Genomic DNA, 15287 nt, shown 5'->3' with positions numbered 1-15287 from the left:
GACAGCGTCCTATTAGCTTTGTACAGTACATGAATACAGTTGAAACACTTCATTGAAATAATGATGATAAGTACGGGCGGGTCTTTAAAATTAATTAGGAAAGATAATTTGAAAATCTGGCATAATTTACAAAAATCTAGCATAATTCAGACCCGTATTTGGCATCATCGCGAGTCTCGAGTGTGGCAACCCTGGTGCGGGCGAGTATTTGATATCATATCGAAGGTAAGTAAACGACGTCTATTGTTGGATGTGGACCAGTAGCTTCTTCCTTGGACGAGTAAAATTTCGTTGCTTATTTGCATCCCTGGTCTAAAGGAATAATCCAGACAATAACTTGAATAGCTTTATAATTAAGGAGAAATAGTCACAAATAGAATAGAAACCAGTATATTTTATTATAATTTTTTTGTGTTACCTTCTTGTCGTTTGTGGATATCACAACAGTTAACAATTAAATAAAAAAGTAAACGAAATTAGGAAACATAGATAAATAATAGCTTTATTTCAATGTCAAATACTAATGTTTCGGGGTTTAATAATAACTATTACAACTGTAACCATAGTGTAAAGATTTTATTTTGTTTCAAAGCATAACGTTATATACAGCATCATTTTTTGTATGGTTTTCTTATTAATGTCAAAGATAGCAGTATTTACTTTCGATTGCAACTACAATTTCCTTCAGTGCGGTTGGACAGCAAACACCAGCATACCTGAAAGTTAAAGAAAAGATAAGAAAGTAGAAATTTAGTTCTTTAATTAACAATTTTAATGTATTGCGTTGAAACAACTAGTGTTTGCATAAACTACGTATATTTATAAATTAAATAAACCAGTGGCAGCAGAACTAACGTTTAGTGTGAACCAATCACAGCATAGGAAACTTTTTTTTTTTTTTTTTTTTGCCAAATCTACGATTAGAAACCCACTTCTTAGCGCACAAATGTTACTTGTTAACGAAAGGTACATACTTCTCTCACTAACAATATAACAGTATAAAAATGCTGTATGTGTTAATATAATATTGTTGTAGCGTGGGCGTTTCGTATTATATTGCAATTGTTAGTTATAAATGTGATGTGAATAGTAGTGAATTAATAGTAAATACCTATTGAATACTGAATAGATACTGATACATGTAAAAATAATCCAAAATGACCGATATTAGTGTCAAATTCATAGTTTTTGCGGTCTCGGAGATCAACAGTGATACTCCTAAAGGCGTTGACTTCCAAATATAGGCTCCATCGACTGGGAGGCAGAGGAGTTTCTTTATTGAAAATGCGAACCAGGGGGTCTCAGGGGGCGTTTACCGGGATATATGTAAAAGTAGTAGAACATGACCGATATTTTTATCCTTTCGTTGTTCAGTTTGTTTACATAGATATTTTATCTGACCCATGCGAAGAATTGATATTTCAGCTAGTGTGTAATAAATATACATTTTTGCGCACTATAGTAAATAATATAACAAGCAAACGCATATTGTAAATCAGTACAATACATAGATTACTACAAATGAACATATAATAATTTCTGATACATTTAAAGGATGACGGAGCAAACAAGAGGTACACTGGGAAAGACCCCTTTTAGCTGCTTATTAATATTTTTTAAATTACAGCGGGTATACAACTGTCATGTCTTCCTTAAGAGAATTTGATGCCAATGACTATACTGAGTTTATTTGATTGGAAGAAATGTTAGCTTCGTTCCCTCCAATGATGGAAATCTTTTCACCGCAAATTATTTTATAGTTTGTGTAAAATAAAACTCTGCCTGACTTTCGAATTTATAACATTCTACCGCCACACTCAACCAGTCCGAAGATGTATTAAACTTGTGCCAGAGTCTGCTGGAAAATATAAAAGAGATGGGTATATTAGAGCAAGATTGCACTCTATGATGCCTAAATGTGATCGGAAATCCGATTTCAAGATGACGATACACTTGACTGATAGTACTGAAATATCATAATTTAACGTCCTCTGAATGGTTGGATGGTTGGGTAGGACATGGTTGGAGCTCGATTTGCAGCCACGTTTAGGTGCTGAGATCTGGATCATTTTAGCAAAAGAATAATTTTGTAAAATGGGCGAATAGCTGCAAGTTAATAGTTTCCTAACAATTTGAATATATAAATCCACTCTCTGGAATAAATAAACTTTTTTTTTTAAAAAAAAGATCATATATCTCCTCCAAAGTATGTCCTTGACTAATAATGCTCTTATTCCAATGTTCAATCCATGACTGGAAGCATTTCTGGAAGACTTCTTTTGGAAGGGCGTTCAGCTGCTCTGTCGTGGTCCTTATAATGCCAGGAATGGTGTAGAAACGTTTTCCTTCAAGCATGGTTTTAATTTTTGGTAAGATCCAGAAGTAACATGGCGTTAAATCTGCTGAGTAAGGGAATGTGTACCACACAAGAACACCTTTTCCGGCCAAAAGCTCGAGGATCAAAAGCAAGGTGTGGCACTGCGCGTTTCGGTGGTGAAGAAGGAAGTAAATGTCTATTTAATCGGAGGTTAAAACGCTTTTGAAGGACAAATAGAAGATGTTTACTTCTTTGGAAAGCTCTCAAAGAGCCATTCGTCTGTTTTAACAAGTCATTTGCCACTTTTTGTACGTTTTCATCTGTTTTAGAAGTCGTTGTCCGTGTTTAGGCGACTCCTTACCGCTTTTGAATCGCTCATACCACTTATAAGCAGCCTTCAATGGCACCCCTTCATTGTCATACACTGATTTTGACATTTCGTGAGCTTCTTTACCACTTTTCTCGCAGCTTAGAACAAAACTTAATGTTGACCCTCGCCAGACACTCTTTTAACACATCCTCACTCTTCTGCATCTGGATGCCAACTAAAACATCAAAACTCGTTCAAACTTGACCGTGACTGCCCCAAAAGCTTACGCTAAATGACTTACTAGTTGAAACAGATACAACATTGATAGATGGCAATGTGAAACTACATTCACCGAAGTGAATATATATCTCTCTTGACCTCTATTCTCCCTTGACCTCTATTCACACCAGAAGTGGTTCAAACTAACGATTACAAGTTTCAACATTTATCACCACACAACAAAATTGGTAATAGATAGCGACAAGCGGTTCTCCTACAAATCGATTCAGGGTCTCAAGAGGAAATACCATTACAATCCGCAACACTCCACAAAGGCAGAAGCGGTTGAAGTTTATTACTTTTTTTGATTTTATTGGCAATACCAATCTCCATAGAGCAAACTCGGCCAGAGATATCGAGATGCAGTTTTTTGCAATCAATCCAGCGTCGCAAGAATAGATTCCACGTTCTTCGTTAACCCTCTATTTGAACCGAAAGTGTTCAAATTAACCATTTCCAGTTTCAACAGTTGTCATGATAAAAACAAAAATTGTAATGGATAGCGACAAGCAATTTTGTGCAATTGATTCATTGTCTTAAGAGAATATATCGTCATCACCTCCACCACTCTTCTGAAACCGGAAATACTTGAAATTACTACTACTTTCGGTTTCAATACTTAAATTCATCGAGCAAAAACTATAAAAGATATCGAGAAGAGATTTTTCTGAAATCGATCTCCTCCCGTAACCCTCTATTCAAGCCGGAAGTGGTTCAAATTAGCCGTTCCTGTTTTCAATATTTATCGCCATAGAACAAATACGATAAGAGATAGCTAATAATAACTTTTCGATACCGATTCAGCTTCCGAGGAACAGATTCTATCTTTGATCTTATTAATCTATTGCAAGCAGGAGTTTTAGTTGTGCTACTTGTTAGTTTGAGTATTCAGTTCGCATAAATTTGAAGTCTAGTTTTACACTGTGAAACTAAACTCACTTGTTTCTCTATCAACACAGGAAGTGGGAGAAATGTATCCCAACTCCCGGTTTCAGTATTGATCATCATAGAGCAAGCATCGTAATAGTTAGAGAGAAGCATGGATTCAGTGCCTTGGGAATAGACTATCTCTAAGTTTTATCCTCTGGCACACATTTAATACCACTTCTAATTTTAAAATGATAAGAGATATGTTTTGTTGATATGAATCAAGGATTCGAAGACTGTCATCTCGAACTCTATCGCTCTATGAAAACCGGAAGTGGTGAGAAACTACCATGTCCAGTTTCATAGTAAAGAAAACAAGATAACCGGAAGCAGCTTTTGGTATGGATTCTGAGCCTCAAGGGTAGTTTCCAAGTTTAATGCAACCGAACGTGATAAATACTTACTAAATTTCCGGATACAATATTTTTTCTCATAGAACGAGAGAGATACTGGGAAGCTACAAACGTTTCTTTTAAACATATAATTTCATAATCCCAAGAAAAGAGTTCAAGCCCTGTCCCATTGGTCTAGTAGCTAGTGCGTATTCCTTTCATGCACAGGGTTCCAAGTGGGAAAAGCATTGAACGTGTTACTATGGTTCGGATTCCAATTTAAAATATAGGTTCACGTCTTATATAATCTCGCTTGATACTGAAAAGGGACGCTGAAATTCAACAAACAAGCAATTAAAAAATTTCATCTTAGTAGTATTCTTCTACTGAAATTAGCAGCACTAAAAACTAATACGAAAATGAAGACCGAACTGTGTAAAATTTGAATTTTCGTTTGATGATATTATTATAGTCAGATACTTAGTTCTCTGTTCTAAAGTATATAAAACATCTTTAGACAAATGAACCACTCAATAGCATTTTGTTAGTATTAAATTGTCTATTTTTGAAAGCAACCAAATTGTTTTTGATAGTTATAGAAAATAAGAGAAATGCGTGGGGGATCTTAGTGAGGAGTCTTTAGAATCAGTATTAGTACATAAACCTATAATAACTTCATATTTCATATTTTGTTAAAATCAATTTATTACAGAGTTGCTTGATACTAACACTATCAGTTTATACAGAAAGCTTCTTTTTGATAATTTGTTAGTATTTTCTTTTATTTACATTATAAAATATATTGTCAATAACGCATAAATAATAACTATTAGTAAATAATTATATTTTAATATTCTGTAAAATATAAATTTTGCACTGTTTACATTTGATAATTATTATTTCTAATTTATACCTTTCAAAAATCGGGAACCAAAGCTCTATACATTCACAATATTTCGTGATGAGCTCGCATGCGCACAAAGCTCGTCAAAGTCTATGGCCACATCACCTTATTCAATATCGGATGAGTTTAACGCGTTTTAATAAAATTTCTTGATTTTACTAAGTTCAAACCCAAATTTTCTGGACAATATTTTGCGAACCAAATGTCCATACTTCATAATATTAACCATGCATACTAAACGAGTTAAAATCTATAATTGTGCAAATTTAAGTCACGATTAAATGATTTCTGTCGAAAATTTGCATTATACCGACGGAAATCCATTCGTTATTTAATGGTCAAATCTAACTTTGATGGTCAATATCTCAAAAGTTTGCTCACCTTAATATTACATATATAAAGGTAACCAACAAAGTTCTGCCGCTTTTGGTGGAGGTCTGTGTTCAATTGGCCCTCACACAGTGAGTTGAATGCGAATGGAGATAAAGCTAAGATCAGTTGTTGGTGTAGGTCATACGCATGCACACACGTAGGGGCAAGTGGGGGCGCTTGCCCCATCTAATGTTTTGGAATTGCGTTTTTTTTAGTTTTAAAATAATTTTCTCAGCTAATAAGGATTATATTTCACAAAAACGGACCCTGAAAGACGTCTGTAATCATCGCTATATAAAGTGACACTTTGAACTTTGCTATACTCGACCAACGTTTTCCCGATTTAATTATATTTCAGTCTTTCTTCTGTTTCTTTCCTCCTAGCAGTATATTATCACACACATACACACACCTAACACACTATCTGTAGGCTCCTGGGTCCGCCACCTTCCCAGATACTTCAACATCCTCCGGGCAAATGAAAATAAAAATTAAATTATAAAGAAAGTAATGATTACAAGGTGGTTACATATCTTCAGGAGTACCGCTATTGATCCCCCCTAATCCAAGGGTTTGCACACGCCTGTGGTGTAGGTATATATAATATACTAGATGGTTGTGGCAGTTAAGTTACACCGTGAACTTGCTTAAGGACAGAGTAAACATGGGGCCTCTACAGAGCGTCATAAGGGTCTGTATGCTGTACGAGTCCAAACTGGAGTCAAATGCTGCTGCAGTGGGGCGGAAGATATGCCAGGCCTTTGGAGAGGGTGTCGTGATTACGCGGATAGTGCAGCGGTGGTTTAGCAAGTTTAAAGACGGTGAAGAAATACTCGAAGAAATACTCGAAGGAAATTAAGTGATGCTTCTTGAAAAAACTTAGATCAAGAGAAATTAAAGTTTTATCGTTTCCAACTAATGGAAGAGTACTTGCTAATATACTAAATTTTGTATAGACCGGTTAGGATCAAGGATGTTATAAAATAGAGGATGAAGCCAAAAAACAACCGAGCATCGTTTGATCCGGAACGTCTGATTGGTTACTCTCGTTTCCGCCATGATTGCTGGCTCGAAACATTGAGATCTTAGCGGCGCGGAGTGGGCAGAGTAGGTGTGGCGAAGCTGTGACGTATGGCTTCACGATTTTGTTGTATGGGCAGATCCTCTATCTTATAACATCCTTGGTTAGGATATTAGACAAGTTTTTTTACATTAGTTTAAAGCATTACAGATTTAAGGCTCTATGCAAAGTCCTTTTTGGCGTTGTATTAAGATCTCGACTAACTCCTGTTGATAACTTCTGGTATATAGTAATACTTGAGTGATATTAACAACGAGTTATATCGAAGAAGGATTGCTACAACTTCCCGCAGGGCTGTAAAAAAACATATTGTTAGAAATCGAGGTTTCAAGATAGACGTATTGTCTCTTATATTGATTTCTGCAATTGTGTTTGGACAACCCTGCAGTGTAGTCGTAGCAGGCCTTTTTCTATATAAATCGTCGTTAGCTCTTAATATCACTCCTCGGTATAAAGCGTTTCTAAATATATATATTCAGAAGTTATCATCACGCGTTAGTTAAGCTCCTAATATAATGCTAAAGGAATTCTAAATAGCGTCTTTAAGAGCCTGACATACGAAAAATAATACAAAATTTACTATTTTTATTTTGCTTGTTTATTCCTAAGTGAAAGGAGATAATGAAATGCAACTTACCACAAGCATAGGTAATGTTATTTTTACAACAGAAAATATGATCTGAAGATATTTCAGTGTTGTCATCCATAGAAATTACAGTGTTGCCAGAATAATATTTTCACCAAAATCTAAGTTAAGGCAGCAATTAGAGGAACGAACTCAACTGAATTTGATTACGTATCATGTTGCCTTGGAATCCTGTGGGCTACTTTTGAAATAGTACTTGTATATACTTTGTAATAAATAAAATAGTTTTTTTTAAACATACAGTTATTAAAATTAAATAATAATAATGTTATTTTAAAAGTACTTCACAGGATTCCGAAACAACACGATACCTATTCAAATGCAGTTGAGTTCGTTTCTCTAGTCACTACCTTAACTTAAATTTTGGGGGAAATGTTATTTTGGCAACACTGTAATCTCATTAACTGCAACATTAAAAATTCTGTATGCTCATATACTCTGTCGCAGCATAACAACATTATCTATGCTTGTTATAAGTTACATGTCATTATTTCCTTTCACTTATGAAAAACAAGCCAAAGAAAATGGTAAATTTTGTATTATTTTTAGTATGTGAGGCTCTTGATTTCCGTCGCGAGTTGTTACTACTGAACATTCATAGTAATAAAATATTATCTATAAAAGTGTATATGTACGCACCCGTCCATTTCGCAGAAATAGTCCGCGTACTTGAAAATATTCTCTCCAAACCCTTTAAGAGAGCAATGGTTCAAGTGATTGCAGACTCCTGGCAAACCATATAGGGATGTGCATTCTTTTCCTTTAGAGAAGGAACGCTAAGAAAACAAATTAACAATAGTTTACATTAATATACGAAACTTGCCAAATAGAAACACAGTAAAAACATTTTGAAAATAAATTTTATATAATTTGTCATTGTTTATCTTTTAAGCATAGTTACTACCAATTAAATAAAAATAAGCCAAAAATTGGCAATCAAATAAAAATAATTAAGTTATTTTTCTCAAACCACAGTAGAATTACAAACTACAAGGATCCAATTTTGAAACCGAAAATTATAAACCGAATTGTTCTGGATTCAATTAAAGGTATAACGTGGATAACGTTATTTTTGTGACACTGAATGAATGAAACAGTAGCAGCAGATATTTGTGCAAGACGTGATGGAACTTAGTTTGTATGACGCAGTGGCGTATTTACGATTTTGTTTCGGGGGAGCTTTGCTAGCTTTCGGATGGGGACTTTGACTGAAAATGTGAAAATTCTGCAAGATATTTCATATACTTTACTATAGTAAGTAAGATTTCTGGGGGGGGGGCTTAAGCCCGGAAGTCTTCCCTAAATACGCCACTGGTATGACGTGATATTTTCTCAATTTTAACATGAAAACCGGAAGTACTACAGAGATTAGAGTGGAAATGGAACCATATTCTTAAGACGCTTAATTGATAACAGAAAGCCATTTCTCGCTATCCATCACCGTTTTACTCTGTATAGCGGTCAATCAGGACCGTAAGTGGTTATTTGCTGCCACTTTCCGTTTGAATAGAAGTTTAAAAGATAGGAAGGTGTCTATTCTCTTAGAATAATAACTCCATTCCCAAGAATCCACTTCTCGATATCCCGTATTGTTTCTGACCTATGTAAATTACCGGTGTAACCGGAAGTTGTCGAGAAAATTTTAGTAGCGATTTAGGAATGGAGATAAAATGCTGTACGAAAACCTTGCCACTTGATGGGGAACTGATTTTGAAATATACCTTCTTCGTTAAGATACACTATGTATACCACAGTATACAGTACGCTTAATCAGACACAGTCTTAAAAATTATCGTTAAATCTTACATTATCATTTCCGTTTAAATAAAATATTGGGCAAATGTAAGACATATCAGTCGATCAGCGGCGGTTATCTCATGTATGCAAAGTAAGCAGAACACACTCAAAAATAAAGCCCACACACTTAACATTAATATTTCTTTATTTTATTCCTAATGACTTTCAAAATTGCTCACTTTCTTTCCTTCCTTGAAACTGGAATTCAATAGTTGTTGAGAGTTCCTTATACTGTTACTAGTAACAGCACAATGGCATAACGTTATTCTTTGGAACTGCTTGTAGATCTGAATGTAATTCTTGGAATGCGGCAATTGCTTACCCGCGCCGAAATTTAAAACATAAATATTATTTAAAAAGGTTTAAATGACAAAAGAAAACTTTGTAGTATAATAATAATAATAATAATAATAATAATAATAATAATAATAATCCTTTATAGATTGTAATGATGTGTGAATTTATTGCGATATTCCGTATTTTATAGTGCAATGACATACTTTAATCTTATGCAGTTTTGTGGGCGGAAGGTATACAGTAGCTGTATCTGATTATCAGCGGCGCAAATCTGTCTTCAACATTGGGGGAGGCAGGTAAGACCGTTCCCATAATCTTTTTTAAGCGATATTAAAAATATCAATAAAGCTGAAAAACAATGCTGTGGAGGATTAGGGGAGTAGAGTGTCTTCAACATTGAGAGGCGGGAAGATTTGAGGCTTATTCTGGAAGGGGGGAATAAGACTCATATTACAGTAATTACATCTGATTTCTGGGGTGAAGCAGTTCAGGTGATGTAGATCAAGTATCAGTCGGACACAAATCATCACACGTCTTCCCACCCCCCTAGAAAAAAAATACATTTCAAATCGGATTATTGGGGGAACAGATAGTCCCTCAGTTCCAAGATTTGGGGTAACATGTCCTTCTTATCTCCCCCGAGATTTGCGCAAGCGCTAATTATTGCACTAGAAGCGACAAGCCTGAGAAAAGGAAACAAACGAGAAGCATGTGAGATGGCTCTAGAGGCAATTGTGACGGTATAATTTGTTGTAATCGCTCATCTAATTTTACTTCTCGAGCGTTCGAAAACAAAACAAACAAAAAGAAAATGATTGTCCGGAATGCTCGTCCTGCTCCTCCACTAAGTCAAAGCATGTGTTCGACACTTTAGTATTAATTTACATATTAAATAATTACATTTTATGTTATTGTTGTTTTACAAACAAACTAGTATGTTGTTCGTAGTGGAGATGCGAACTTTAAACCCCTCTTCTGCAAGATAGTACGGAACAATAAACCCTCTCCATGTTAAGATTTTTTGCGCCGAAATCACTCTCGTCGTTGAAACAATATGAGATTGAGTTTTTGAAGCCACCTTTGATAAAATTCTGCGTACGCGACTGACTGTTGGCATTGTCTGCTTGTTTCAAATGATATGTGGAAGAATGAAATATATTATTAATTAGATTAGTAATGCACAGCAGACAAATCTTTATATGCATGATGAACAAAACAAAATAAGTGATCAGCAACACAAACAGGTAAGCAGGAATGTATTTCAGTAGGGGTCGAAAGATTTTTTGGGGGGGGTCCAAATTCAATATGAAGGTACATTATATTTAAATTTTAAAAATCAAACCTAGATTTGTAGAAAATTCTGGATCCCAGAATCCAGCACCTGCGTACGTCCCGGAGGAACAATGAGCGTATTTATGAACAGAGATACATCATGAAACGTTTAATAATGTTATTATTTTTCTGTGCAAACAGGAATAGCCTTTCTAGGGGACATAATTAAAGTCTATAGCCTATTCTTTAAACAGAGGAAATTACCTACAACTGTTAATTTGGTCATTATAACTTTTGGAATTGTTAAACATGTTTTAATGAAAACACTGACCAAAGCAAGAGAATATATTACCATGATTTGTGTAACTGTTTCGGCAAAAGTAACATTGAATCCATAGGACATGTTACGGAAGCTTGATTAGCTGGTGTCAGGAACTGTTAAATGTTTTCTTTATAATTTAGAGAAGATAGATTAGCAAGTTTCATACCATTCATAGGGGGCTCGTGTGTGAAGTTACACTGGTAAAATATAAAGTATTTTCGATCAAAATTAAGGGAATAAAGGTTAACTAATATATTAATTGTTGTTTTTGCAACACCTAGTACATTAAGAAACACTCCTTCTCTTAGTTTCAAGAGAAAAAAACTAATTTTCAGCGGTGTGATGTCCTTCACGAGTCCCCTCTGATACCATTTCTTACCCAAAATAAAATTTCACCACATACCGCTGCAGTTGATACATTTTATGGAACTGAACAAGGTTAACATGCTTCAGGGCAAGGTTTTCATTAGTACTTTTTAAGGAAATAAAATTTAAAGAAAACGAATTTCTGTGTCGCTAAAAGGAATGTCGTTCATTGCCAGATAGTTTTAAATCTGCTGTGAAAAAAAAATTGTTATTATTTATATGGTATTCAAGATGAGATCCAAAAGTCTTGAGACAATTGTAATAAATCACATATGAATTACGATAGGAACGTATTTTATTTCTATTCTTCAAAATATTTTCCTCATTGATTGGAAAAGTTGTTTGCACGGTTCCCGAACTTCTTAATAGCCTGTAAAATAGCACCTTTTCAGATGTAGCGACTACTGTTTTAAAGGCATTAAAGTTATTATGCGTGCCATCTATCGGCTGAGATCGGAACTACATAGCTCAATGATTCATGTAACATAGGTTTCAACCAGTTTTGTTCAGTCGTCTGTAAACACGAAAGTGGTTTGCCAAGAAAAGAGTTTTGGCTCTGTTATTACCGCATGGATGAACAGAGAGTGACGATTAAATTTTGTTTTAAAGCTTGCAAAAGTGAAGCAAAAGGTCTCGAAAGACTGTGAATTTATATGGGAATATATGGGAACATAAATCAAGCTAACGGGTATAGATGGTATAGTCGATTTTGTGACGCAAGGGAGGACGTGAAGGGCGATGCGAGTAGCGGTTGTCCTTCAACTGCCAGAACAGTAGATAATGTGGGATCTGTTCGTCGTCTTAATACAGAAGATCGTCTAATGACTCTTCCCAATGATTACTGATAGTTTGAATATTGGTAATGAGTCAATTTGGATAATTTTCACTTTCACGCCATTCTGAGTCAGGAGATGACATTAGAGCGCTATGACAAAGCAGCTTCCCAAAAAATAAGCTTTTCAACAGGCTATGAAGTTGAAGGAAAGTAACAACAAGTGCATCAACCAATGCGAGACACGTGTTTTAAGGAACAAAGATGATTTATACAGATATCTGAATTTATCTTTGTGTTATCACAATTATCTCAAGATTTTTCATCGCACCTTATACTATATAAAATGAAAGTATACTGTTAACTAGAAGATTATTTTACTTTTTACTAAAGGTGTATACACACTTTACTCACATAATAATTGTAGAAAGTATAGGATTGTGCAACTAACGTAGAAAAATGTAAAACACTTCTACTAGCTTGCAAACAAATTTTAATCACTCCTTTCTCTTAGTTTGTACAGGAGATTGATCTGGTGATATCCGATCGATCTGCCAACTGTGTCGTTGCGCTAAAACAATTAACTCGGCGTTGTTGTCAGTATGATATCTCAGGTCTCAACTGCCAGTTTGTTGTGTTCGTGTTAACAAAATAACACCAAACATGAACCGTTATTGCGAAGAGTCCATCATGATGTTGTTTCCATACACATATTTCGAGAAATCGAGCATTGAAATAGGTCGGCAAAGGTTCGGGTGAGCCAGAAAAAAACATAAATATGACACAGCGAGAAACAGTCGCTAGCAAAAGATATCCGTTCGAAGTTATCAGTGAAAGTCTCTTGACGTGCTTCGTGGAATTCGTTCACTGGTAGGTCAGGAGAGTCCGTCACCCCAATGCGATATGATCCAGAGATTAAATCTAGCATAGTCCTCTGTTACCAGTGAAGCCATATCTAGCATCTTGGTGCTAGATCTAGCATTATCCACAAGCATTTAGCATCTAGCATCTTGGCTTTAGCATCCTGGCCAAATTCAGCATAATTTCATTTTACCCTTTGTCAAACAGAAAAAGAACGAAAATTTAGATGGTTCAAAGACCGTCGGGAATTATTCTTTTTAGTTGAAGCGATGGTTGGAGCAATGAAACCAGTCAGTATTTCTGCGGTTGGTTGTTTTGTTGAATTCAGAACAAACGCAAATGTTCAAAAATAGCAAACGTGACTGCGAAACATATTTACTTACCCATAGTTTTATTACTGCCAACTGACACCTGAATGTGTGGTTATTTGGGATGTTTCTTCAGTTGAGTTGATTTTGAGTTTAACGTCCCGTTCAGCAGCGAGGCTATATGAGACGTGGACCTACTGATTAACGTGGAAACCGAACCACTTGAGCTCCCGCCGGGAATCGAACCCAGATCTCCCACGCCAAAGGCGCGTTGGGATGTTTCTGTTCCTTTCAATTTACAACTTGAGAGGGGAGGGATTTGAGCGTCAGGGGACAGCTAGTAATACACTAAAAGAAATGCTTCAGGGCTGTGTCGGAAGCGGCATGTTGTATATATATTTCTTAAAATGTTATCCATTCATAAAATATAAATTCGACTATCCTCCCCAACGTGCCATTAACCATCATTTCTGACAGCGTCATGTTAGCTGTACATGAATACAGTTAATACACTTCATTAAAATAATGAAAATAAATAGGGGTGTGTCTTTAAAATTAGTTTGGAAAGATAATTTGAAAATCTGGCATAATTTACAAAAATCTAGCATAATTCAGACCCGTGTTTGGCATCATCGCGGGTCTCGAGTGTAGCTACCCTGTCTGTTGCAAGCATCATATGTTGCCGTTGTAGCCTGCATTGCATATGTAACTCCGGGTTTCATAATCTCTTCTCACGTCACAATATCGAACGGAAGACAAACTGCTGTAAACTGAACAAAAGGTATTTCGAAGAAAGGTAAAAGGGAAGGGAGAGAATGAAAGACTGTTATCACATTGGATAAGACTTACATTTACCTAACATGTAACCATAATATTCGCACAAAAATTACGAATCGTGACCCTTGGAAAGGAAAATGTTGAGTTTTATCGCTAATATAGAGAAAGTTCCTTCCTGGAAATAATAATTGTAACTAAATACTCTTACAGGGCCATTTGAAGATACGTAAGGTAAATAAAAACGCATGGTTCGAGTAAATTATGGTATATACTATGGAAGATTTGAATTAGGATTGCTATTGTGAAGACTGTTACAGGTGGACTACGTGGACATACCAATCCTAGTGTCTCATTTTACCGAAACACACCAAGTTTTGAAGTAGCTCCATAAAACTCTCTTAATTGTGCGTATTAAAGCAGATCAAATTTTTCGGATGTCGAGCTTACTTGAAGTGATGAAATACCCTGATTGCAAGGACCACAGCCATTATCTGATGTAAAATTACAATACGGACGTAGTTGTATGTAGTGATTGACAGGCCGGGAATATTTAGCATGACGATTGTACTATAAGTGACAGGTTATCGATTTGTCCATCAAGGAGATGGAATGCCTACTGTTAGATTCAGCTTAGCTTTGATAGGGCATATCATCTGCTTTCATGCTTTTCTACGTGACAGTTGACAACGGCTTATCTTTCGGGATTCACATTCTAGTAACATGGTTAAGTAAGAGATGTGTTAAAAATGTAATGAGATTGGCAACAGCATGCCCGAACCAACAACGTTACTGTATGTATCTTTGCCGTTGACCCACTATATTGCTGCAATTGAAAGCATCTGAAACCAACTTGTGCTTGTGAGATGCATTACAAAAATGGACCCTTAAAAAAGGTCGTGCCATCAATGTTAGTGTAAAGCTTAGTGAATCAGCTACTGTGACTTACAAAACATTACATAGGAGTTATAGAGAACATTCTTTATTGAAAACATAAGTGTTCACATGGCACTAGTTCTTTTAGATACCGTAGAACAAGTGGAAACCGTGCGGGAAGACCTTCAACCTCAAAATCGGATGGCAATGTCGAAAGAGTGATAACGGTGAGGTTAAATCATCGATGACGGTGAGAATGATCAGTAATGATTTAAACTACCTGTTTACCATCCATCAAATTTTTACTCACAATCTGGTCATGAAAAAAGTGTGGGTCCAAAGAATCAGTGTCACATGACAGTCTTCATCAATAAATATTTGTTAGAAGAAAACGCATTCCTGTGATTGAGCCCCTCTATTCTCCGGATCTCTGTTCCTGTGACTTCTTTTTATTTCTCTTGCTCGAAAATCGCT

At 35.7% G+C, this 15287-nt stretch overlaps 1 protein-coding gene across 1 annotated transcript in view; it reads right to left on the bottom strand.

Moving 5' to 3' along the window:
- Positions 1-583: 583 nt before the first annotated feature.
- Positions 584-15287, bottom strand: part of LOC145692014 (inter-alpha-trypsin inhibitor heavy chain H4-like) — a 199556-nt gene continuing 184852 nt past the window's right edge. Inside the window, exons 14-15 of the mRNA XM_081767312.1 lie at positions 7808-7944; positions 584-716 (exon numbers count right to left, since the gene is read on the bottom strand). Of these exons, the coding sequence (XP_081623438.1) occupies positions 641-716; positions 7808-7944 (213 nt within the window). The 3' untranslated portion in view covers positions 584-640. The remainder of the gene's footprint in view (positions 717-7807; positions 7945-15287) is intronic.

The sequence above is a fragment of the Thermobia domestica genome, chromosome 8, assembly GCF_964235325.1.
Source record: "Thermobia domestica chromosome 8, izTheDome1.hap1.1, whole genome shotgun sequence".
NCBI classification, from domain to species: Eukaryota; Metazoa; Arthropoda; class Insecta; order Zygentoma; family Lepismatidae; genus Thermobia; species Thermobia domestica.
Note: the sequence above shows the minus strand (reverse complement) of the source record. Positions and strands in the feature narration are given on the sequence as shown.